Source organism: Phyllostomus discolor, chromosome 2, assembly GCF_004126475.2.
Source record: "Phyllostomus discolor isolate MPI-MPIP mPhyDis1 chromosome 2, mPhyDis1.pri.v3, whole genome shotgun sequence".
Lineage (NCBI taxonomy): Eukaryota > Metazoa > Chordata > Mammalia > Chiroptera > Phyllostomidae > Phyllostomus > Phyllostomus discolor.
In genome coordinates, this window is record NC_040904.2 from 180,374,353 (window position 1) to 180,398,289 (window position 23,937).

General features: G+C 40.4%; 1 protein-coding gene across 3 annotated transcripts in view; it reads left to right on the forward strand.

Annotated features, from left to right (window-relative positions):
• ITPR2 (inositol 1,4,5-trisphosphate receptor type 2) overlaps positions 1-23,937 on the forward strand; it is a 444,101-nt gene that overhangs the window by 378,265 nt on the left and 41,899 nt on the right. For all 3 annotated transcript variants that reach the window (XM_036019237.1, XM_028532208.2, XM_036019238.1), the window contains 3 exons: positions 12,076-12,206; positions 13,299-13,464; positions 22,042-22,202. In XM_036019237.1, the coding sequence (XP_035875130.1) occupies positions 12,076-12,206; positions 13,299-13,464; positions 22,042-22,202 (458 nt within the window). The remainder of the gene's footprint in view (positions 1-12,075; positions 12,207-13,298; positions 13,465-22,041; positions 22,203-23,937) is intronic.

Below are 23,937 nucleotides of genomic sequence, written 5' to 3' on the forward strand. Positions count from 1 at the left end.
TTAATAAAGAACCTGGAAATGCGTGGGCTTAGAATGAAAACATCTTGGTTCTAATCCTGAGCTTGCCACTTTCTGGATATGTCTGTCTTAGATATGTTACACAAATTTCCTGGGCTTTGTTCAGATGGCTTGCCCAGAGAGGAAAGGAGAGAGCAAGAGACAGAATATGATGTGTTCCCTGCTTCCAAAGGAGCGAATGGAAACATGCATATAAAAATAATTTTTAAACTCCAGTTGTTCTCAATAGTTTGGAAACTATGGCATATGTGGAATTTAATGAGCCATAGAAGGAATTAGTGATCTGTTTCCAGAAGCAGCAACAATTTAGGGAGTATATGTCTTTAGTTAAATATATATATATAATGTCTCATATATATTTCTTATATCTCATATATAAAGAAATATTCTCTTTATATATATAATATATGTATAATGGATTTAGTCTGTCTTCTATTAGCCAAGGACAAAATTGGATTCAGGGATGATGAAGGAAGAAAGAGTAAAGCACAGTGTAAGGATGGATTTCCCCACTTCCGGCTGGGAGCACTTTGGCTGGGCATAAACAATGTGCCTTCATTCCTGAGTTTCCTGTTTCCTTGAGATGTTCAACTGTTGCTTGAGGAAAAACAGAGTCCCTCCTACTGACTGAATGTTTCATGCCTCATAACCTAAAGGGAGAAATAAACACATGAGTACATTTCATCCCAGTGTCCAAGCCACTATAGGCACCATGAGCAGTTGCCACTAAGAATGTTCTCCTCCCCTACCTCCTGGGTCCCCAGTCAGCGCTTCCAAACAAAGGGCCAGCTCACTCTCTGCTTGTGTAGCTTACTTGCCCTGCAGTGTCTACAGTCCTGTCACCTGCATCGTCCAGTTTCACTTCCCATTTCCTCAACCGTCCTCACATACTATAGCACTGATTCATGATGTCACACTCCAGGGTGAGAAGTTGAATGGCAATGCTTTACTCTGGACAGTGGAATTTGCAGTCACACCATACTCTTGACCCATATATGGCTGAGTCTTTGCTAAAATGCCGTTCTTCACTGGTTTAGCTTTCAAGCCATACATGCCTATCCTGTACTCATCCAATTGGGAGTTTGGAACTTCAAGTGTAAAACCATTTGCTTTTTCTATTTATTTCTGCCAACCTGTAATCCGAGGGCCATTCTGGTTCATCCTGTGAATAGATTTGGAGGTTTTGACCAGCTGATCTCCACGTTTCAGGTCCCTTCCAGTTCTAAGTTGTCCTGGTACCTTAATGGATCCTGTTTCTGTCAGGCAGTGTATTTATTCTCTCTTGTGTCTTCCTCAAGTTTGATCAGCTCTAGAACAGGGACCAGCAAGCTATGGCTCATGGGGAGATCTGACTTGTCACCTCAGGCTAAGAATGGTTATAACTTTTTTTGAAGTTTTTTCTTCCTTTTAAGAAGAATATTCAGTGGAATCTATACGTAGCCCACAAAGACAATTCGTGCTAGAAATGTTGCATAGGACGGTGCTAACAACAGGGTTCTTTACTTTGCTGCTGGAGACATGCCTTCATATTGACATGGTCATATTTCTCACAGTTCTTCACCGCCTACAAATAGGTCTTAAATAAACTATTATTATTGAGCCCATGGTTCTCCATTTTTAAAAAATTGGTATGCCCCTTTCAAAGCCTCCTTGCCAAAGCCCAGCCGTGCAGTGTCTGCCACAGCCCCAATGTGAGGTTAGCCTCAATCCGTACTGGCTTCTTTGATCGCGACTCCGTCCACACTGCCGCTCTAGTGATCCGCTCTGGCGTGTTATCTTGGGGACCAGCATCAAGCTCATTTGCCAGCAGCCTGCAGAACCTGTCACAATCTCAAATTTAGGTCTGCAGATACTTCTCTGCTCTGATCATTATCCACTGTTTTTAAAAAAACCACAGAGAGTAGCAATGAAAACTTGGACATACTTTAAGTGGCTGGGTGAAGTGAAATAGCTACATAAAATTAAATAGCTCTTAGGTTCTTTCGGGCACCTGGAACTTCAGTTTATTGTCACTGGTACTTATCTTCTTTTCTACTCAGCATTTTTCTCCTTAACAAAATGTAAAAAATGATGTGTTTAAAAAGTTACTTTCTTGTTAGCACAAATAGTTTAACAACATGGTTCTGACATATATAGTAAACCTATTCCTGCCTTGCTCTTCTGTATCTGAATATTACTTTAAAATTCTTTCCTTTGCTTTAAAGAAGATATACTTTACCTGTGATTTGATTTTTAAGAACAGAATATTACTTTGCCAGTGAGCCAACAACAAAGCTAGTATCCCCCCCGCCCCCCCGCCAGAAAGACGGCGGACCCAAGGAGCCCTGCACAACAGGTGAGCTAGTGATGCCCTCCCACAACCCGGGAGCCAGAAGCCCCTAAGGCACAGCAAGGTAACCGCCAGAGCCCAGTCTCCTAGTGCGAGATCTTCCAGATCGTACGTGCTGTAAACCTAGCCCAGGTTGTGGCTGCCCAGCTTTCTACAGTTCCCCAGGCGTTGTTGGTGTTCAACCAGACATTCTGTTCTAATTGTTTCATAGGCTTACTAATGGGGACGTTTTGATCTTAATATTGAAAAAAATGAAGTAAATATTTCTGTAAAACAGGAAGTTAGTTGTCTACCCAGTACATCATTAGATGATGCTGATGATGATATTAGTAATTCAGAAAACCTTACGTGTTCTTTTATTCCTTCATCCATACATTACATCAGTATTTGCTGAGACTGTACTGCGGACCAGCCACCACACCAGGTACTCAAGACACACTGTTGAGTAAACAAACATGGATCCTGGCCCTTTTGGAGCTTAGAAAATAGTGGCAGAAACATAAAAAGTTATAAAATATGGCGAGTCCCTCCAGGGGTTCTATAATAGGTAGTCATAAGAGAGCCGGGTGGCAGGAAGATCAAACAGAAAGGCTTTTCTGAGGAGGGATTATTTAAACTGAGGCATGAAGGATGAGAAGAAGTCATTCAGGCCAGGAGGAAGGGGAAGTGCATCCTGGTCATAGGGGAAAACTGTATGTGAAGACCCCGAGGATAGATGGGTGTGACTAATTATCTTTTTTTTTTTTAAAGATTTTATTTATTTATTTTTAGAGAAGGAAGGGAGGGAGATAGAGAGAGAGAAACATCAATGTGCGGTTGCTGGGGGCCATGGCCTGCAACCCAGGCATGTGCCCTGACTGGTAATCGAACCTGCAACACTTTGGTTCGCAGCCCACGCTCAACCCACTGAGCTACGCCAGCCAGGGCAGTAATTATCTTCATATTAGAGGTAGAACACTGAAGGACCTTAAGTAAGGTCACACGGGCAGTAAATCAATCTAGCTCCCTGATTTCAAAGCCTGTACTCCAGCCTTCTGAGTGTCATTGCCTCCTAATTAAAGGATTAAGCTCTATAAATTATTTCTTTCCTAACCCACATGTAGAGGTTGTTAAAATTCTGCCTATCGTATTTCCTTTACCCCAAATGCTTGGACAGATTTTCTTTATGCATATTGTGTCCTAAAGGCAATTTCTTAAATGGTCTCTGGTGTGTATTTATCAACTGGAGTTTGTATCCTTCTGCCCACTGTCCCAGGGGTATTTGTCAATGTCTCAAGACTTGTTTGGTTTTCAGAACTCTGGGAGGAGTGCTACTTGCATCTCATGAGTAGAGGCCAGGGACACTGCCAGCTGTCCCACTGCACAAGATAGCCCCCACAACAAAGATTTTTCCAGTCCAGTGTCATAGCTTTGAGGTTGGGAAACTCTGTTCTATTACATGGTCTGTTTGGATATCAGTTTGTAACTCTGAATGCAAATTCACAAAAGGCTTCCCATCAAAACCCCTACAGTAACTGCTTACTTACCTAAAATATTACACAAAGAACATCTCTTTTTTCTATGGCCAAATGTGAACAGTCCTTCAAGCTGTATCATTCCAGGGATAACTCTCCATTTTTTAAGGCTCTGAGTTTGGAATGGTGGGGAGAGGCAGGTATAATTTTTCGGGAAAAGCTCCCAGAGTTGGGAGGAATTTCAGCACTGAAGATGTGACAGAGACATAGCAGGGAGCCAGAGATGGTGGCGATAGCTTTTCACAATCAGGGATCATTCCTAAATCAGTATTAAACATTGCAGGAATGCTTGTATCCACTTCTTCTTCTGTGCCCTTTTTGCATTTGACATGGTAACTAATAAAATTCATCTGACTGAAAATTCCATGGATTTAATCTTGTAGCCCTTTATGTTTTGGCCACATGTATTTAACTACAAAAGTAGAGTGGCAGTTAGAACCTGGTGTTTGCTGTGCAGCATGTTTCACTTAGATTTAAAAATAACTTTTCTATCTCTACAACCAGGGTTGAATTTTAATTTGCAAACCCTAGTGTGCATTTGTGAGGGGCCTGGTTTGTTACCTGTGGGCAGCAGGACCACATTACAAAGGCCCAGAAATACACAGCAACATAATAACAAGCCTCGTGGTACTCGGGAGGCCGATCGGCCAGTTCCCGAGGAAGCTCTGGCAGATGCTGGCAGGGTCATTGTCCCAGCAGCAGCACGGTAACTAGCAACCAACTGTGGCCGAAATAAAAAAGAATTTTGATTTCATTTGCGGCAGACCTCCCTGACTTCCTAGACAAAAATATTCACTTAAAAAATAAACCCAAAAACTGGTTTTCTAGAAAAGTAAGGCCTGTAGAGACAATTTACAAAATATAGTTGTAATTATTTTCTGAGTAAAAAAAAATCACTTGAATGTTTAGAAAAGGAAGGAAGTTCACAGATGTCTAACATGTATGAGTAATTCAAATTTAATATGCATTTGTATTTTACTTTAACAAAAAAGACTGTTGAAAACCAGAAACTGATCAGCCTTAATGCTACTCTACATGTTGGCTTCCTTCTGAGTGCCCAGCATTTTTTATTGTTTTTTTCCAAGATAAATTTTCTTAAAATCAGCATTTCCATAATGATTATAATTAAAGTTCAAGACTAAGAAAGAAAACACCCAATCAGAACAGAAAAAAAAAGAATCCCAAAATGAGGATAGTGTAAGGAGCCTCTGGGACAACACCAAGCATATAAACATTCACATCATAGGGGTGCTGGAAGGAGAAGAGAGAGAGTAAGGAACTGAAAACCTATGCGAAAAACAATGAGAAAAGTTCCCTAACCTGGTGAAGGAAATAGACAAGTCCAGGAAGCGCAGAGAGGCCCAAACAGAAGGATACCAAAGAGATCCACACCAAGAAACATCATCATTAAAATGCCAAAGGCTAAAAACAAAGAGAGAATCTTAAAAGCAGCAAAAGAAAATCAGTTACCTATAAGGGAACTCCCATAAGACTCTCAGCTGATTTCTTAACAGAAACTTTGCAGGCCAGAAGGACTTGGCAAGAAATATTCAAAGTGATGAAAAGAAGGGATGTACAACCAAGATTATCTTCCCAGCAAAGCTATCATTTAGAATTCAAGGAAAAAATTTCCCCTGAAAAATTTCAGACAAGGAAAAGCTGAAGGAGTTCATTACCACTAAACCAGTATTACATAAAATGTTAAAGGGTCTTCTTTAAGGGGAAAAATTTTTGTGTATATATATATATATATATATATAACTATATATACCTATTATATATATAATATATATATACCTATTATATATATAATACACACACACACACACACACACACATATATAATATATACATATAATAGTCCTGGCCAGTGTGGCTCAGTTGGTTGGGGTGTCACCCCATTTATAGAAGGGTTGCAGGTTTGATTCCCAGTTTAAGTACACGCCTGGGTTGCAGGTTTGATCCTCAGTTGGGGTGTGTGTGGGAGGCAATGGATCGATATTTTTCACATCAATTTCTCTTTCTGTCTCTGTCTCTCTCCTCCATTCCTCTCTCCCTAAAAGCAATGAAAAAAATGTCCTCGGATGAGGATTAAAAAAAATATATATATATATACACACACACATACATATATATGTATATATATATATATGAATAGTAAAATGGCAATAAATACATATATCAACAATTTAACCTAAAAAAATTAAAATAAACAAACAAGCAAAACAGTGGCAGACTCTTGGATACAGAGAACATTTTGGCAGTTGTCAGATGGGAGTGGGGTTGGCGGGGGCAGTGAGGTGGGTGAAGGGATTAGGAAGTATAAATTGGCCCTGTCCAGGTGGCTAAGTTAGTTGGAGCATTGTCCCTTACACCTAAGGTTACAGAATCGATCCTTTGTCAGAGCACATACCTGGGTTGCAGATTTGATTCCTGGTCAGGGTGCATGCAGGAGGCAGCTTATTGATGTTTCTCTCTCACATCAATGGTTCTTTCTCTCTCCCTTCCTCTCTCTAAATTCAATAAACATATTCTCGAGTAAGGATTTTTAAGAAGGAAGTGCAAATTGGATTGGTAGTTGCAGAATGTTCCTGGGTATGTAAAGTGCAGCATGGGTAATTTAGTGAATGATACTGTGGTAACTATGTGTGCTGTCCGCTGGGTGCTGGATTTATCAAGATGATGACTTGATAAGTTATAGGATGTCCAATCATGGGGTTGTACATTTGAAACATAATATTGTGTGTCAAGTGATACTGAAAAATAACAACAAACAATTAAACTAAAAAAGAGCAAAAGAAATGAACAAACAAAACAGAAACAGCCTCATAGATGCCGAGAACTGATGCTTGCCAGATGGAAGGGGTGTGGAGGTGGGTGAAAAAGGTGACGGGATTGAGAAGCTCAAATTGGTAGTCACGTAGTCACCAAACAGTCACAGGGATGCCAAGTACACGCAGGGAATATAGTCCAAAAAAAAGCAAATTAACAAACTGAAAATTATAAATATATTTCAATGACAATCTATTGCTTTCTAATAAACCATCAAAAATGAATACTTTAATCATTAAAGCAGAAAAAATAACATTACTAAATACTCTTATTCAAGCATGTCCAGTATTTTAAGAAACAAAACAAAACTTTGTAGTAAAACAGAGTTTCTCAACCTCAACACCACTGACGTGTTGGCCAGACTAGCACCTCAGACAGGAAGGGAATACTTCAAAGCCAATAGAATGCATGTGTGTTCCCTTCGTCATATGAAACATTTTATTTGTACTTGAACTAGGAAAATCACTTTATTTTACTAATACCCAACTGAATGTGAGAATAATAATCTCATCTTGTTCAAGTATTAAATATGTTGATTATGTTAAAACTATAACTTTGTGTAAGATTTAACAGCCATTTATTAGTAAAGATAATCACGATACCTAGAATTTATTACACCCTATGTCCCAATGTTCTAAATTCCTTACATGTGTGCATTTAGTTCTTTTTAAATGTCTCCACGTGACAAGTCCATGTCCGCTAATTCTTTCCCTTTGCTTGTAAACAACCATACTCGCTCACTGCTTTCCTAACTGCTTGTTTCATCACCCCTCCCTTGCCGCCATTAGCTAGACCTTCTTTCTCATGTCTGAAATCTTTTCCTTGCTACATCTGCTCCCTCTCTTCCTCTTAAGTTGTAATTGAACCTTCCCCTGCATTCTGCTATCCCTCCCAAACTAATGTTCTATCATTCCCCTGCCTTTCAGTTACAAGTTTCCTGGAAAATGTTGGCTCCACTGTCTCCTTCAATTTCTGCATCAACCATCTTCTCTTTCACTATTTGTCAACTTCCCGTTGTTTTCTATGATGTAATTGTTGAATCCAGCAACCTCGTCTTTCTTCTCATTGCCCTTGGCCCTTTCGTAATTGGGACGTTTTTTGATACCTTCCCCATCTTTAAAGTATTTTCTTCCGTCATTTGGGATTTCAGTACTCTCCCAGTTCTCTTGTCTTCTCTAGCTTTTTAAAATATTTCCTCATCTTCTTACTTCCAAGCTTAGGGATCATCCGAGATTCCTTCCTTGTCTTCATCAAAACACCCTATATCTAGTTCTTCCTTCTGAATTGTCTATTTCTGGGACCTAATGGGACCATCCTTTCCTAAGTCACCTCTGGCTGGAAGCTTTACTGTGATATTCAATGCTGCTCTCTCCCTTGTGCCTGGAGGCCCATCAGCTTCCGTTTATTTGTTCTTCCCATTCCCACTGTCATCACCCGGTAGAGGCTGAGAGCACATCGTGCCTGAATTATCGCACCTGCCGCCTAAGTGGTCTCTCTACCTCTGCTCATTCTCTCCTTTTCAATTCACCCACCCCATCACCCCTAGACTACTTGTCAGAAATCACTGCTTTGAATATTTCCTTCTCTTCTCCTATCTCAAGATTTCTACCATGGCCCATCGCCTGCCAAATAAAATCAAAACTCACTAAAACTTCACAGACTTTCCAGCTTTATCTTCCACTCCTCTACATGCTGTTTATTTGCTGTTCATCACAGCAGAAAATAATTTTTTACACCTCTGGGGCTCTCTGCCTATGCCATGTGAAATGCCTCTCTACTCCTGTCTCAGTTCATTCAGGGAAAACTTGGAGTCTACATTAATTAGAGGGACTCATGTCTAATTACCCATGGTGCTAAAGTTTCTCTCTCTATTCTAATCTCTTTTCACTACTTCTGTAGCTTGTATCACATGTTAATTTGTCTTACCTAAGTACAATAAGTCCTCATTTGACTTTATTGAGAGGTTCTTGGAAACAACATAAAATGAAACCACTTTTATCATAAGCTAATTGATGCGAGTTAAGTTACTATGGCATCTCATCAATATTATAATGAAACAATGTTCAATAAAGTGATGTTATTCAAAGACCTGCAATGCATGTTTTATCTCATACTATTTCACCAACTGGATAGTAACCCACTTGCCCCTGTTGAAAGTTCTCCAATGGCTCTCCACAGTTTTCAGGATCAAGTTTAAACTCTTCATCTCGGTGTATGAGTTTCTCCTCATCTGATCTCTGCCTGCTCCTCTTCTTGCGGCGCCCACACTCATCTGCAGGCACCAAAGGCCCAATCAGCCCAGTTCACCTGCAGCTCACCTGCAACTCCCCAAGCACCCTACATGCATTCATGTCTGTTTTGCCTTTACTCATCCCATTTCATCTGCCTGGGATGTTTTGCGTCACTGATGTTTACTGGCCAAACATGCCTCTCTTTCAAGATTCAATCAATTCAGGTGTCACCTCCTTAAGGGTGCTTATCCCTGACACCCAGCCCATGAGATGCACATCCTTCCTGCCTCTGCAGGACCTTGGGGTATGATACTGCCTTTGTTCATCTGCTGACCTGCCTACCTTTCCTAGAGGAACACAAGTTTCCTAGGGGCTGCAACACCTTCAGCTTCCCACCTGTACTCCTGGCACCTAGCCCAGGGCTACTGATGTAGTGAAATGAGGCAGGATTGCCTTGGGGAGGCCAGCCTGGTATGTAGATAGGTCTCCAGAAGGCAGCACTTACTGAGGTGAATTTGCCATGACTCAGGGCCTGGCCTTCAGCCTGAGGGCCTGGGAACTTGGCTTAACATATTATGAGTGGATCCATCTCACAAATGGAGAATCTCCTTAACCAGGCTCACAGAGGCTACTATATAAAATTGGCATGCCTGTGCTCTAGTTATTAAGGAGCGTGTTAACTGGACTATTGCTGGCATTAACCTGCACTTGGCATTCTCCCCCTATTTATATGCCACACAAAAGCCAATTCTCTCACTGTATATTTGCAACCAATTATTTTATTTCACAATGGCTAATCACATGAATTGTGTGTGGATTTTATTAGCTTGCCTGTTGAAGAACAAACAACTTTATTTCTAAATTCTTGGGGAGAGATGGGAACAGTTCCCTGTAGTTTGTAGGTACTGATTAATAAGTCTTTAATAAACATATGTGTGATATTGCTGATTAAATAAACAAATTCAGATCCTGCCACTGGTTTTAGGAAGGCTTTGATTGCAAGGCTAATTGTGGCAAAGTAACATAGAAACATATTCCATCTGACTTCATTACTGGAAAACCACATCTCTCTTTAAAAACTTCTTTAACTCTCTGACACATTTCTAACTGTTTTTCTTCATGTTCTCCCTAGCCATCCCATTAGAAGGCAGCACCGGGTGTCCGGGACCTCATGGGCACGTTGCAAACTGAGCTTTCTCCCTGCTCTCTCTGCCTACCTGTCTCTTCTGCTGCCTTGACTGCTGCCACCACAAGCCCTACCTGTTCCCCATTCCTCCTTCCTCCAAAAGTGGTTTTATTTCTTCTCCTTTCTGAATCAGAATTGCACCTAGCAGCTCACCTCTAAGGTAAGTGGTCCAGCACAGACACTGCTGGGACCTTGGAGGCTGCCCTGGGTGCCTGCACATCTCTGACTACAGCCCTGAGTGTTTGAAAAAGCAGTAGCTCTGAATAAAGTGAAAAGATGGGCATTCCTCATCCAAGTGATGTTAAAATAAAGTCAGTTCACAAGAGGAAAATCAGCCTTTTGTAACAAAGTACCAAGCAGGCTGTTGGTCATGGATCATGTAGACAGAATTAGGCTGATTCTTTTTTTTTCTTTATCGGTTATTGTTATTACACTCATGCCTCAACAGGCAGGCTGTGGCTACACAATACCAAAATTCAGTGCCACGATGGTTTTTTAACTTTGTAACAAGAAAAATACATTTCTGCTTACTTACCAATATGAGAAAATCCAGATTTCAGTGTTTAATTTAGCATGTTTTTTTTTTTTACTATTTTAGGTGACTGTAAATTATTACCAGTTTGGTAACCTTACTATTCAACAAAGTAAGCTAGGAATTTTTTTGTCATGTTGTATCTTCTTTTCTCTCCATTTTCCACTAAATATTGTCACATAAGTACATTTGCATAAAATGAAATTTTCACATAAATACATTCCACTTCATATCCATAGTTCCATTCTGGTCATTAAGAAAATTTAGACCTTAAGCACATTAATGAAATAATATCTGCCCTAATTTTTAAGCACCTACTATGTATATGCCCATCTCTCTGCAAGGTGTTTTGTTTATCTTAAAAATAATATTCTGGAGGGTGTAATCTTTAAACAAAACTCCCATTTTGCAGAGGAGGCTACTGAGGTTAAGGAGCTTGCCCAAGTCCCAGCACTGGAGCAGAGCAGAATTCGAAGCCGGGCCCACCTTGCTTCCTTGCGCACTCTTTTCCCTGCGGCACCCCTGCTTCCGGGGAGCCGTGTCTTCAGGAGGCCTTACCACAGCCTCCTCCGCCCACAGCACAACCCTGTGCAGTGAATATTAGGTTTCTTCCAGTTTGTCCTTCTTGTTCTGTCATTTTCCACTGATGGAAGAAAAAACTGCTTCAGTGGCTTTATCAGCCTGTGTCAGTCGTGGGCTGCCACATATAAAACAGCTGTTGTGTGACTTCAAACAACTGTCCTGGCACAGTTATGAAAAAATAGATCCTTGGAAGTAGAGAATGGTGTATTTTAAAAATGCGTTTTGCAAAAGGTAAGAGTTCCTTCTTTTTTATGGCTGCATGTTATTCTGTTGTATAAACGTACCACAGCTTTTTTATCTGCTCATCTAGTGATGGGTGCTGGGCTGTTTCCAGATCTTGGCAATTGTAAATAATGCTGTTGTGAACACAGGGGTGCTTATGGTCCTTTGAATTGGTGTTTTGGGATTGTTAGGATATTATCCAAGAATGGATAGACCTAGAAATTATTATGCTAAGTGAAATAAGCCAGTCAGTGAAGGACAAATACCATGTGATCTCACTTATATGTATAATGTAATGAACAAAATAAACTGACATACAAAAGAGAAACAGAGGCGTGGATACATGGAGCAGACTGACAGCTGTCAGAGAGGAGGGAGGGGGGTAAACTGGGTGAAAGAAGATGAACGGATTAGCCCAAGAACGTATACGCATCACCCATAGACACAGGCAATGGTGTGGTGATGGCCAGAGGGAAGGAGGGGGGTGAGGGCTGGGTGGAGGTGGGTGCAGGGGGTGGGGGGTGAATGAGGACATCTGTAATAGTGTCAACAATAAAAATGAAGGTAAAAAAATGAACAGAAAACAAACCATGAGTTTGCTGCATTGTTGTATTTGTGTGTCTTTATAGCTGATGAAGAATATGAAGATGGAATTGAAAGGACATGTGACACTCTCCTTATGTGCATTGTCACCGTCCTGAACCAGGGCCTCAGGAACGGCGGTGGTGTGGGGGATGTGCTGAGGAGGCCATCGAAAGATGTAAGCTGCAGGAGAACTAGTTTTTCAAGAAGCACGTAATTGTTTCCTTTAAAGCCCCTCTTGACAATATTTACAATACCGTTTTTTGTTTTCAGGGTACTATCTTGTGTCATTTGTTTTAAAAGTATCATGGTAGCCATTAAACCCAATTCACTGCATGCTAGGATTACACAGAAATCACTAATAAACAGAAAACCTGTGTTGTTAGTGGGGTTATGCAGTTGTTCCAAGCTCGAGCTGTGTATTATATTACAGCAGCCACGTCACGATGACAAACACCCATAGAGGAGTCGAGTGTTACATAAACAGCAGGCACTGGGCTGCCTCTCGTCTGTCAGCTTTCTCAGGCATGGGGATGTCCTCTCTGCCTCTGAATACGAGTAGCCTTCATTATCTATCCATGATGAATATAAAATTTAAACAAATTCTAACAGGATTTTGTGTCTTAACATGGCAAGGCCGAGAAATTTCTCATTAGCTGTAAAATCTCAAGCACCAGGCTGGGAGCTTGAAAAAAAAGCTCAGTCCTCCAACAGGCTGGCCGTATCACGTTGCTGATCTGTGATGTAGCTGGACTACATGACCTCTGATGTGTACTTTAATACTGTTCATCAGGTAGGAATAGCTTGAGCTCTATGTACTTGACCCTGTACGGCCAAGCACAAAGCCTACTCCAGAAACTGATGAATCATTAGTCCTTCCTCAACTCCCTAATCATTGACTTCTGGAGTTGATATTTGTATGCCTTTTGTGCAACTTCTGGGATGCAACCTACTGGACCAAAATGCAGTGAGCAGAGTGCCACAGTGGTTTCTAATACAAAGTAAGCCTCCATTGCAAGGCGGGAGTGGAGGGAGTGTAAGTGCTGGAGAACAGAGGGGGTTCTGGGAGGAGGCTGTGAAGCTTTTCTCATTACATTTAAAGAAATTGAAGGTAGAAAGTAGATCTTATTTTCCCATCTCAGAATACTACTTATATTAATTTAGCATATATTTATTGAATATATTCCCTTTCTAGACAATATGCTAAATCACCATGCCTTGAAAATGTATATGTATGCATGTATTTTTTTTATTTTAATTTTTATTTCAGGAGCCCTTGTTTGCTGCCCGAGTGGTATATGACCTTCTTTTTTATTTCATTGTTATCATTATCGTTCTTAACCTGATTTTTGGTGTCATCATTGATACTTTTGCTGATCTCAGAAGTGAAAAACAGAAAAAAGAAGAAATTCTAAAGACAACCTGTTTCATCTGTGGTAAGTGTTCTCAAAATACTAAAATAATAGATGCAATGGCCCAGGAGGGGCTTGAGTAATGTTTATTTGTCATGCTTTGGGAAAATTATTTCAAAAGTGAAAGCTGGACATAATTCAGATTATGTATCTGAGCATCGGACTGGGATCCTCTGTTCCATAAATAGACAGAAGAATTACATCTCAAAGCTCTCTTGTCATTATTTCTGCAATTTCTTTGATTCTCTGACTTTAGAATATGTTGCAAAATGCCAAAAGGTTCTATCAACTGACAAACAGATTTTTCATTGCAGTAACATACTGATTAAATAACAAAATGATTATTTTGTTAGATTGTGAATCCACAGATGATGTTTCCAGCAGCTTGAACTTTTACTCACTGACACGGTGCTTTCAGTTCTGAACTGTGCTGCTTTCTCTCTGTTTTCCTTCTCTCTCCCCTCCTCTGCCTCCCCCCTCCCTCCTCGCCCCCCTTCTGCATCCCTTCTTCCCTACTGCCATCTCATGCCCCCACCTTTCTTCCTTCCTCTTCATCTTCCTGCCTTTCCCTGCTTCTTCCTTCCTAAGGAAGAAAGCAGAGTCTTCTCTTTACATGTCTAGGTCAGATGGAGGAAAGCAAGGTGGAGATGTGGAGCCAAGGAAGACGCTGTGCAATGATTTGGGGATTTGGGGGCGTGAACCATTGCATCAAAGGACGAGTCCCACAGAGATAAAAAGACGCTGCCCTGAAAATCTTCTACATGTCTCATGGTCTTGCTTTTGCACTGCTTCCTCCAAGCCCTTTTCTTCACAATCGTAGTAACTATTATGTCAGTACACTACCTCTGAAAAGTGAATGTTTTGGAAGAATGTATCAGTAGCAGTAGAATGTAAGCCTCTTTTAAGACATGATCCTGTTTCCCATATTTTATCAACAAAACACATGAACAGTATAATAAGACCATCGCTTACCCACCCTTCCTGCTCCTGTAAGCTTTCCCTTCCCTGTGGAAATTCTCTTCAGCTTTACAAAGTTATTAAAAAGCCTGTAACCTGTGCATTTCCTAAAACATTACGGTAACCATCACCAAATTGAAATGTTTTTCTCAAATCTCATCATGAATTTCCTGCTGACCTTTCCTTCTACCTTGAATTGCATATTCTCTGGTCCCACCACAAGATCCTATTTTTCTTCCTAGCCTCTAGATAAGAGGTTCTGACTTTACCATGGACTCCTGGTTGCTTCTCTCTGCCCTCCTCTTTATCATCACTTTATGCATATTATTGCCAAATATGCAACCACAGCTCCAGCTTCTGTCCAGGCTTTTGTCCTTTGTCTTTAATTGGTGACTGACAGAAAGGTCTGGCTTCCTGGCAGCCAGCTTCACCGTGTACAAAAACCAGTGCATCCTGCCTTTCCATCTCCTCTCTCTAACCCAGCGACATGTCCTGACTTCCATATAGCAATGAATAATATCCCATTACACCTTCAGTTATCTGGACTGGGGACTTCTCCATAATTTTTAGCATCTGCTTTGTCCTCTTCCAGGTGTGTTAATGAATCTTCTTTCACAGACTCACTCATTGCCTTCCGCAGATTCCCCTGGCCACACCTTGGTTTTCTGAGGCTCACCCTGGCTCACCCCCAAATGGCTTGCTCAGTGTTGCTACACGAAGTTTTCTACTTTGAATTCATCCTTACTCAAAAGGCTACCAAGAGTACTGCAGCCTATAACTCTAAAACTCTAATTTTCCTGGCATGTAAAGTGCCCCATAATTGGGCTCCTTCTCTTTTTGCCCACCTTTTACCCAGCGTTCTCATTTATAGCTCAAGTTATAGTCTAACTGTATTACTCAGCTTTAACTCTCCTTGTGCTCTCAGTTACGATGCTTCTGTTGGGAATGCCCAAACTCCTAAGCTATTGGACTCCTGCCCTCATTCCAAGGCCCAGATCTAATGCCATTATTCCATGAAGCCTTCTCTGATCTCATTAACTGGAAACAAACATGTCTGTTCCTCAGTCCCTCCTATCACCCTTAGCTGCATGGTGCTGTGCAGTTTCTGTTGCCTTCTCTCCTTTGTTGGATGCTATCCATTGTCGTATTATAGAAAGTGAATGAACTTTATGGTCCAAGGTACATAGGCCTATACTGCTTCCATGTCCTGGCTATGTGATGTTGGCCAAGTTTCCTTTCACCTTGAACTATTGTTTCCTTACCTGGAAAATGGGGACTATAATGCCATATTTGGGGGTGGTGGCAAGTATAAATGACATCACTTGTGTCAGAATTCCTAGCTCAATGCTTAGCTGAGAGTAACCACTGAATACATGTTCATTTCTCTTCTTTAAGAGATCCAGATCCTTGTTTTATTCATTTTAATGCTTCCATAGCATGTATTAGGGATTGTTCATAAACATTTTCTTAATGACTGACTATCCAATTAGCTCCAAATTAACATTGTCTCTCTATTGATGTGCCTTATAACCTATAAAAGAAAGATACAACAAGTAAGTACTAAATTTATATATACTGCAGGTGAAAATATCTAGGTGCACTAACTCTGAGTTACTCCAAATTTCGCCGTATGTGGGGTATTGTTTCTGTGGCACCCACATGCCCGTGGGGAGGCAGGGACACCAGGAGTGCAGGAGAGGTTGACACGTGGTCTATTTTCCAGAAGCCTCATATTTATTCAAAAGATTAGAGTGGTCATTTAGGTAATTTAACCTAGGAATAAATTTAAATTGCACTTTTATGTTAGTACAAATAAAATGTTGTAAAGTAGAACAAATTTAGTGTGAACATTTAAAATAAAATAGAAACATTTTTAAATATTCAAAAGTGGTGCCAGGTACTTTTAGCTGCTAATCCCTGGAGCATAAGGGTTGTCTATTCTCTGCCCCCAAAGGACCTTCCGTTCATCAAAAACATGTGATGAGTGTTATGATGAGATATATCCAGATATGCATGCATTCCTGGAATTGCTTACCGCATGTAAGACTTAATACATACCATATAAATTATGTGAACTTCATTACAGGAATGGTTTAAGCATTTGGGATATTTGGGGGTTGTACTATAAAACAGTCGTGATTAATCTACAAGTGGTTCTGGGAAGAGGCGGCTGTTAAATTGTGATCCAAAGAGGGATGATGTGCAAACAACAGAAGAGAGAATCTCCACCGTGGGAGCGAGTTGGCTCCAAGAGTGCACCGAGTGACACACACCCAGAGTAACAACAGAGGAGGTAGATGCTGTGGTAGGTGATGGGAGCAGATGGGACTTTTCTAGCCTTGAAGGCAGTGACCAGATGTTTGAGAGGTATGACTCAGAAGGCAATTGCCAGTGATCCAGAAGGCGGTCATGATGGGGGGATAATTAGCAGATGACAGAACCGAAGCAGTAAACACAGAAAACAGATCGGCTCTGGTATCCACAATAGTTATTAATTTTTAATCAGTAGAGGCTGAAAATTCAGGAAGAAGGACCAGGTGTGACAAAATAACAAAATGGAAAAAGAACTTAATGATGTCAGAATTCCTATGGTAAGGATAGTTGGGTTTCTAGAATTAAAGATCTTTCTAGATGATTTATTAAGAGATAAAGACTATATTGTGAGAGAGGAGCCAACTATGTCTTTCTCTCATTATATTAGTCCCTTATTATCTGTCCTTGCACATTAAAGTCATTAATCACTTACTTGTTCAACAGTTGCTTATGGAGTATCTACTATGTGCCAAGGCATTGCAGTGAACAAAAATAGACAAACACACAAAAAGCACTGCCATTATGGAATTTACTTTCCAACACATACAGAATGTCAAATAATGACAAAAGCTAGGGGGCAAATTAAGGCAGAGGACAGAAGGGGGATGCCTGGATGCTGGGTGGGTGTGTACCCTTAACTTAGTCGCACTGTGTGGAAAACACAGCAAAGTACTCGTATAGTCATATTTTTCCTGAAAAGTGTATATTGAGCACACAACGTTCCTTGTATGCTTTCATTTTTCCTGCCCCATCAATTCATTTAATTTCAGGTGGTTTATCCTTGAGTTAGCCTGTTTACATCTTGAACTCTGAAAGTTCCAGCTTCCTACCTAACATTCTAACCCAGTTGTTCTATAGGCATCTTAAACTCAACACATCCCAAATCAAAAGTGTCCTCCCTCCAAAATCTCCTTTTTTTCCTCTTGCTTTAGTGATATTGCTTTAAACTCAGTTAATTCAGAAAATTCAGAGTCACCCTTGATTTCTCATGAATTTATGTCTCTAATTGTGTATCACACCCTTTTAAAATTTCATTCCAAGTTTCTCTTCAGTCTCTCTTGATTTATTCAATTATCCTGTCAAATTTAGTTGAATGCCTATGGTTTACCAGCTGCTATACCAGGTGCTGGTAATACAAAAATACACCAGACAATAAAGTATTCGAGCCTAAGACAGAAGCCGACCAACTTTCATTGCAGGGTATTTTGGACACAGAGAGGATCAACTAACTGGTTGCGTCTGGGGGAGTCAGCATGGTGGCCGTAGTGGAGCTGGGTCTTGAAGAAGGGATGCCTGGAAGGCAGGGAAGACACTAGGGGAAGGCAGAGCATTTTCAAAGGGTTTAGTGTGTTTGGAGAATGGTGAGAAAGTCAGATTCCAAGAAGTGGATTGTCAGAGCCTGAGTCTCAAGGTCACTTCAAGTTCCTCGGTTGACAGGGACTCCATTACACAGGCAAATAAAAAGGGCTAGAGAAACAAATTTTTGATGAGTTCAGTTTGACATGCCCATAAGCTATCCAGGAGGATTTATCCAGGAGGCAGCTGCCAATAGAAAGTGCAGTTGAGAAGAAAGGTCAGTACTGGAGATAAAGATGGAGAAATCAACAACCTAATGATGGTCGAAGAACAGACAACAAAGCTTAGCAAGCAAGAACCAATGAAAATGAAAGATAACTAGTTCCCCTCTTTCGCATTTCCCCTCTACAGCCCTAGTCCCCGGGACTCTCACGCCCAGCCTCTTCTCCCAGAGTCTCCTCTATAAATCCTGCCACAGGATGTTACTGAAAGCCCAGCTCTGGATATGCTAGTCTCTGCCCAAAACCTTCCGAACAAAGTTGAGGCTCCTTAGCTTTGTATTTCAAGTTCATTATCGTTTGTGCCAAATGTACTGTTTCATCTTCATTTCCAAATGTTCCCTTCTGACCACACCAGGGGAATCGACATTCCCCCAAACAGGTCGTCTCCTTTCATCTCTAGCTTTGCCATGACATTTCCTGTGCCCAGATGGCAAAAGAACATGGCTTTGGCATCAGACATATTTTTATTTAAATACTGGCTGACTTTTCCACTAACCAAAGGTGTTTACTTGAGCAATTAATTGAATCCTTCTGAATCTGTTTCCTCACATGCTAAAAGGTCAGATTGCATTGTTGGAATTATTGTCAGCATAAATGTGTGCTAAGTAAAAATTAAATATCTTTTATTACCATTCCTCTCTTTTCCACTTGCCACAATCATATTTGAAGGCCACACATTCAAAGTTTTGCACTTCCTTGAAGCAGTTTAAAATGTACATGGTGAGAATTCATTTTGCCTCTCTCTGTGTTTTGTTGGCAGTTTATACCACTTCAGAATGTCTGTTGAGTGTTTTCTCTACCATATTATGAGTTAACCGATAGTAGACACATTGTTTTTATAGCCATATGTACCTTGCAACAGGGGGATAAATGTTTGAATTGAATTCTGAGAAAATCTACTTTAACATTTTCTTTCTCTTTTCTTTTTGGAGTAATAGCTCTGTTGAGATATAATTTATATACCTTACCACTCATCCATTTAAAGCACACATCAATGGTTTTTAGTATATTCAGAGCTCAGCATCTATCATCACAATTTTAGAACATTTTCATTGTCTCCAAAAGAAGCGTTATACCCTTTAGCTATCACTACTCCCCTCCTATTACCTTTTATCCTCCTCAGCCCAAGGCACCCTTTGAGCTACTATCTGCCTCTGTAGACTTGCCTATTCCAGGCATTTCATAAAAATGGAATCACATACTCTGCGGTCTTCTGTGACTTGCTTCTTTCACTTAGTATGACGTTTTAAAGGTTCATGTTGCAGCATATCTCAGCAGCAGGTACTGGTATTTGGTTTATCCTTTTATCAGGTAATGAACATTGGATGGTTTCTACTTTTTGGCTATTATGAATAATGTTGCTATGAACAATTTATGTCCAAGCTTTTGTATGGGCATATGTTTACATATATTTATATATATATAAAGAGAGAGAGATACAGGGTCATATAGTAACTCTATATTTAATCTTTTGAGGACCTGCTAAACTGTTTTCCAAAGTAGCTATACTATTTTATATTCCCATCCTAGTGTATGAGGATTCTAATTTATCCACACTATCACCATCCCTTGTTATTATCTATTTTTGATTGCAGCCATCCTAGCAGGACATTTTGTTAGTGAAATATCCTTAAGGCATTGAATCAATATTTTATTTAGTGCTGACTACATACTAGGCACCATTCTAAACTAGTTGGACAATTAGTGAAGAACAGACATGGATATATCTGCCTACGAACATGCAAAAAAAAATGATAAACATAACAAGTTCCTGGATAAATTGACATTTCTTTCTTTTGTGCTGATTAGCAGGCAGGATTTTTTGTGCACCATCATTTTTCTGTCTTTACCTTATACTTGTGGTCTAGTTTGATTTAACAACATTGATATGGCTAGATTCAGTCTGTTAGGAGGTGCTAAGCACTATAGAAAAAAGAGGAGAAATGGGAAAGAGTTATTAAGAGCGTCCACATAAAGGAAAGGGATAGGTGACAGGATTAAATAGGATGAATAGATGAAGCCGCATTGAGAAGGGGAGATTTGAGCCACAACTTGAAGGTGAGTGAGTTAGTCAAAGACATACCAGAGAGAAGGGTGTTGTGGGCAGAGGAAATGACTAGCCCTAAGGCCCTGAAGCAGGAGTCCATGTGCAAGGAGCAGCAAGGAGACGAGGTTAGAGAGGCTGTAGGGCCCCATCACATAAGGGTTAGTAAATAGGCACCACATGGGACATACATATACTCACCAATTATTTGTTTATCTGAAGTTCAGACTTATTGAGCATCTTGTGTTTTATCTGGAAACCCTGATGGTAGACTATTTTAACAACTTCAACCTTTAACCTGAGGAGGGGAGGAACCACTGCAGGATTTGGAAAAGGGGAGAGTCACTATCTCACTTAGATTTTTAAAGGATCACCCTGGCTGCTGTGTTGAAAATAGGTTGTAGAGAGTAAGAGTGGGAACGAGGCCAGGGAGGCTATTGTAGTAATCCAGATGAGAGATGACAGTGGCCCAGCCCAGCGTGGTAGTGGTGGAGGTGGTGGGGAGTGATCCGATTCTGAATATATGTTGAAGGTAGAGCCAAAAGAAGAATCTCAGCCACAGGTGGGATGTGGTATGTGAGAGAAGAAGAGGATTCAAGAATGGCTCCTAGACTTCTGGTTTGGACAACTGGGAGCATGGTATTGCCATTGGAACAGAAAGAGGACTGTGGGTGGAGCGGGGTTGAGGGAGAAGTCTGGGTTCTATTCGGGGCATGCCGAGCTGACGGTGGGTCAAGTAAGATGAGACACAGCCATCAGCCAGATAAATGTTATGGTATTTTCCATTAAATATTCAATAATATAACTTAAAAGGTCACTCCATTTGGGACAAATTTTTTACTTATTATACATTGTATCTGAATATTGAAAGTATTTTCTTCCTATCTTCTCCTTTTTTTTAAAAAAGTATGCTTAGGAAAAGAGTAGCCAGGATTGGAATTCAATTTCCTGGTTTCTTCTCCAGTATCTGAACTGCAAAACCAGACTGAATCCCAATATCCCATTTTCTTGGCTTCCTCTTCATTCTTCTGTAAATGGTTTTCTTCGTCTCCAATCATGTTCTTTTATCCAGTCTTCAACCTTTGAGAAAAAAAATAATGCTCCCCAGATCCTTCCCTCAGTGTCCACCCAGAGACTAAAAATGTGCCTGGAATTGAGCAGACCACCCCCTTCCCCACATGCCTGGGACAGAGTAAACTGAGGGGCCAGGCAGGTATGTGAGTCCATCTTGCAGTCTGAGCCCAGATCACAGTAGTGTTTGCTTACCCTTCAAGGGTCACAAGTAGTTTTGAAGAGAGACTCTCAGTGGTCTTCCGTCGTATTATGCAAGTTCCTGGATCAGATGACTTTCTTCTGTCCTGACTGTCAGGCGTGCCTTTGCTTGCACAATCATTTTTACTTCTTTTGCTTAGACTTGTGGTCCAGTTTAATTTGACAATTTTGATATAGTTAAATTTTACATCTATAATAGGACTGTGCATGCCCATGTATCCATGGGAGGAAAAATGATTGTTGAGAAGAAATCTGTAAACTATGACCTTTTATTCTGGAGGTCGTATGTACTGTGTTGTTTTAAATCATAACATTTTAAATTGGTACATTCTTATAGAAAGCTTTTTTGTATATAATAATTATGTTTGGGGGGAGGCTAAAAAGTTATGTGCTAATTACATGAAAAATTACATACATTGTGTTTCCTGTGTTTTGCAGGACTCGAAAGGGACAAGTTTGATAATAAAACTGTGTCATTTGAGGAGCATATCAAGTCAGAACACAATATGTGGCATTATCTGTACTTCCTGGTCTTGGTGAAGGTTAAAGACCCAACCGAGTACACTGGACCTGAAAGTTACGTGGCTCAGATGATCGTGGTGAGTGATCAGGTGGTTTGGTCTTGACTATATTGGATTTTGTATGCTTTTCCTTCTCTACCCTGCCCTTCTCCCATTTTGCTGACTTTTAAATAGGCCTATCAATCACTGAAGTACTGCTGTACTGGCTGTCATTGGTTCCCCGTGGGCTTCTTAGTTATGCAAACCAAATCTAAGTCTCAGGTGCACAGATATTTACTGAAGAACTCTCTGTGCAGGGAATAGCACCATCTGTCATCTTCTGCCCTCGTGCCTCCTGTCATTGCTAATGTCTCAATTCTCCGAATCTGGAACTTTCCCATTGGCAAATATGAACAGAAGATTCATACTTTAAGAAATTTCTTGAACTTCAGAAATCAAGGGTTTAAGGAAGGGAAGACTACAATGGGAAAACATTGGGTATATACTTTGCGTAGGTTTATCAGTGTTGGTGATGTATCTGCAGCAATCCCTCCACATCCAGCTATTTATAACTCTGCATTAAGATTAACAACATTGCACAGAGGGTGTTTGTCCATGATCCAGAGTTTCTCCTGTTTCAGAGAAGTTTAAAATTGACTGACTTAAATAGAAGTCAAAGTTACAACTTTAATGTGTCCATAATATACATTTAGTGAGTGTCATTGCATTGGATATAAATTCTCATATTCTTATAATAAATTAGCTGAATATTGGATATTTTTGTGTTTTTCAAAAATCACCCTGCACCCTGGCTGAGTGGCTCAGCTGGTTGGAGCATCATCCCATCCACCAAAAGGTTGTAGGTTCAATTCCCAGTCAGGGCATGTGCCTAGGTTGTGGGTTAGATCTCCAGTTGGGGCACGTGTAAGAACAATCAGTTGATGTTTCTCTCTCTCTCTCTCTCTCCCTCCCCCCTTGGAAATCAATCCTCAGATGAGGATTTTTTAAAAATCACCTATAAAATGACATTATCTATTTGAGAATAAGGCCTGAGAAGAGTCATGATTCCCTTCGCTGCTCAGTCCCAAGAATAACATTCAGTGAGCACCACCAAATGGCAGGAGAGGCAGAAACAGTGGCTCCCTGGCCTTCCCTCGGGAGCTTATCGTCCACTGAGGGAGACAAACGATGATATAGGGAGCAACCAAAGACACGTTCAGAAGCTAACACGTTAGTGAGTGCAAGTTAATATTGTAGTAGTTCACCTTACCTGACAATATTTATGTCACAAGAGACCTAATATAAATTATGTCTTATAGTTCAGCATTTTCCATGCTTTTTTATTATTGACCTGCATCCTACTATAGGCTGTTTTCTCTGCATTCATCAGGTGATAGTAGACAGAACCAGTGTCCTTTTTTTCACATATCCTTTTCTTCCTTCTCTTCCTTCTAAATGAGGAAAAAAGATCATCATTTTGAGGATGTGCATTTATAGTCATTATTTTATACATTCTTGATATTGAGCTGCTCAGGGACCATTTGTGTGAAGTATTTTGTTTCTGCTTGCTGGGGACTAAAAACATGTAAATCATTACATTTAAAGTATGACCTCAGATTGCTATACTTTACCAAAGTATGAGTTTAATATATAGGAGTGTGCAGAGTAGGTTCACAGTTTTCATGTGGAGAAAGACATGCAGGTTGTGATTATTACAATAGCTACCTTTTGCCCACCCCTGTCATTATTGGGCATCTATACGTCCCCTAAATTAAATGATTTCAGGGAATACACTGAAGAGTCTGATATATTCCTTCTCTGCCAAGGTGTTTAG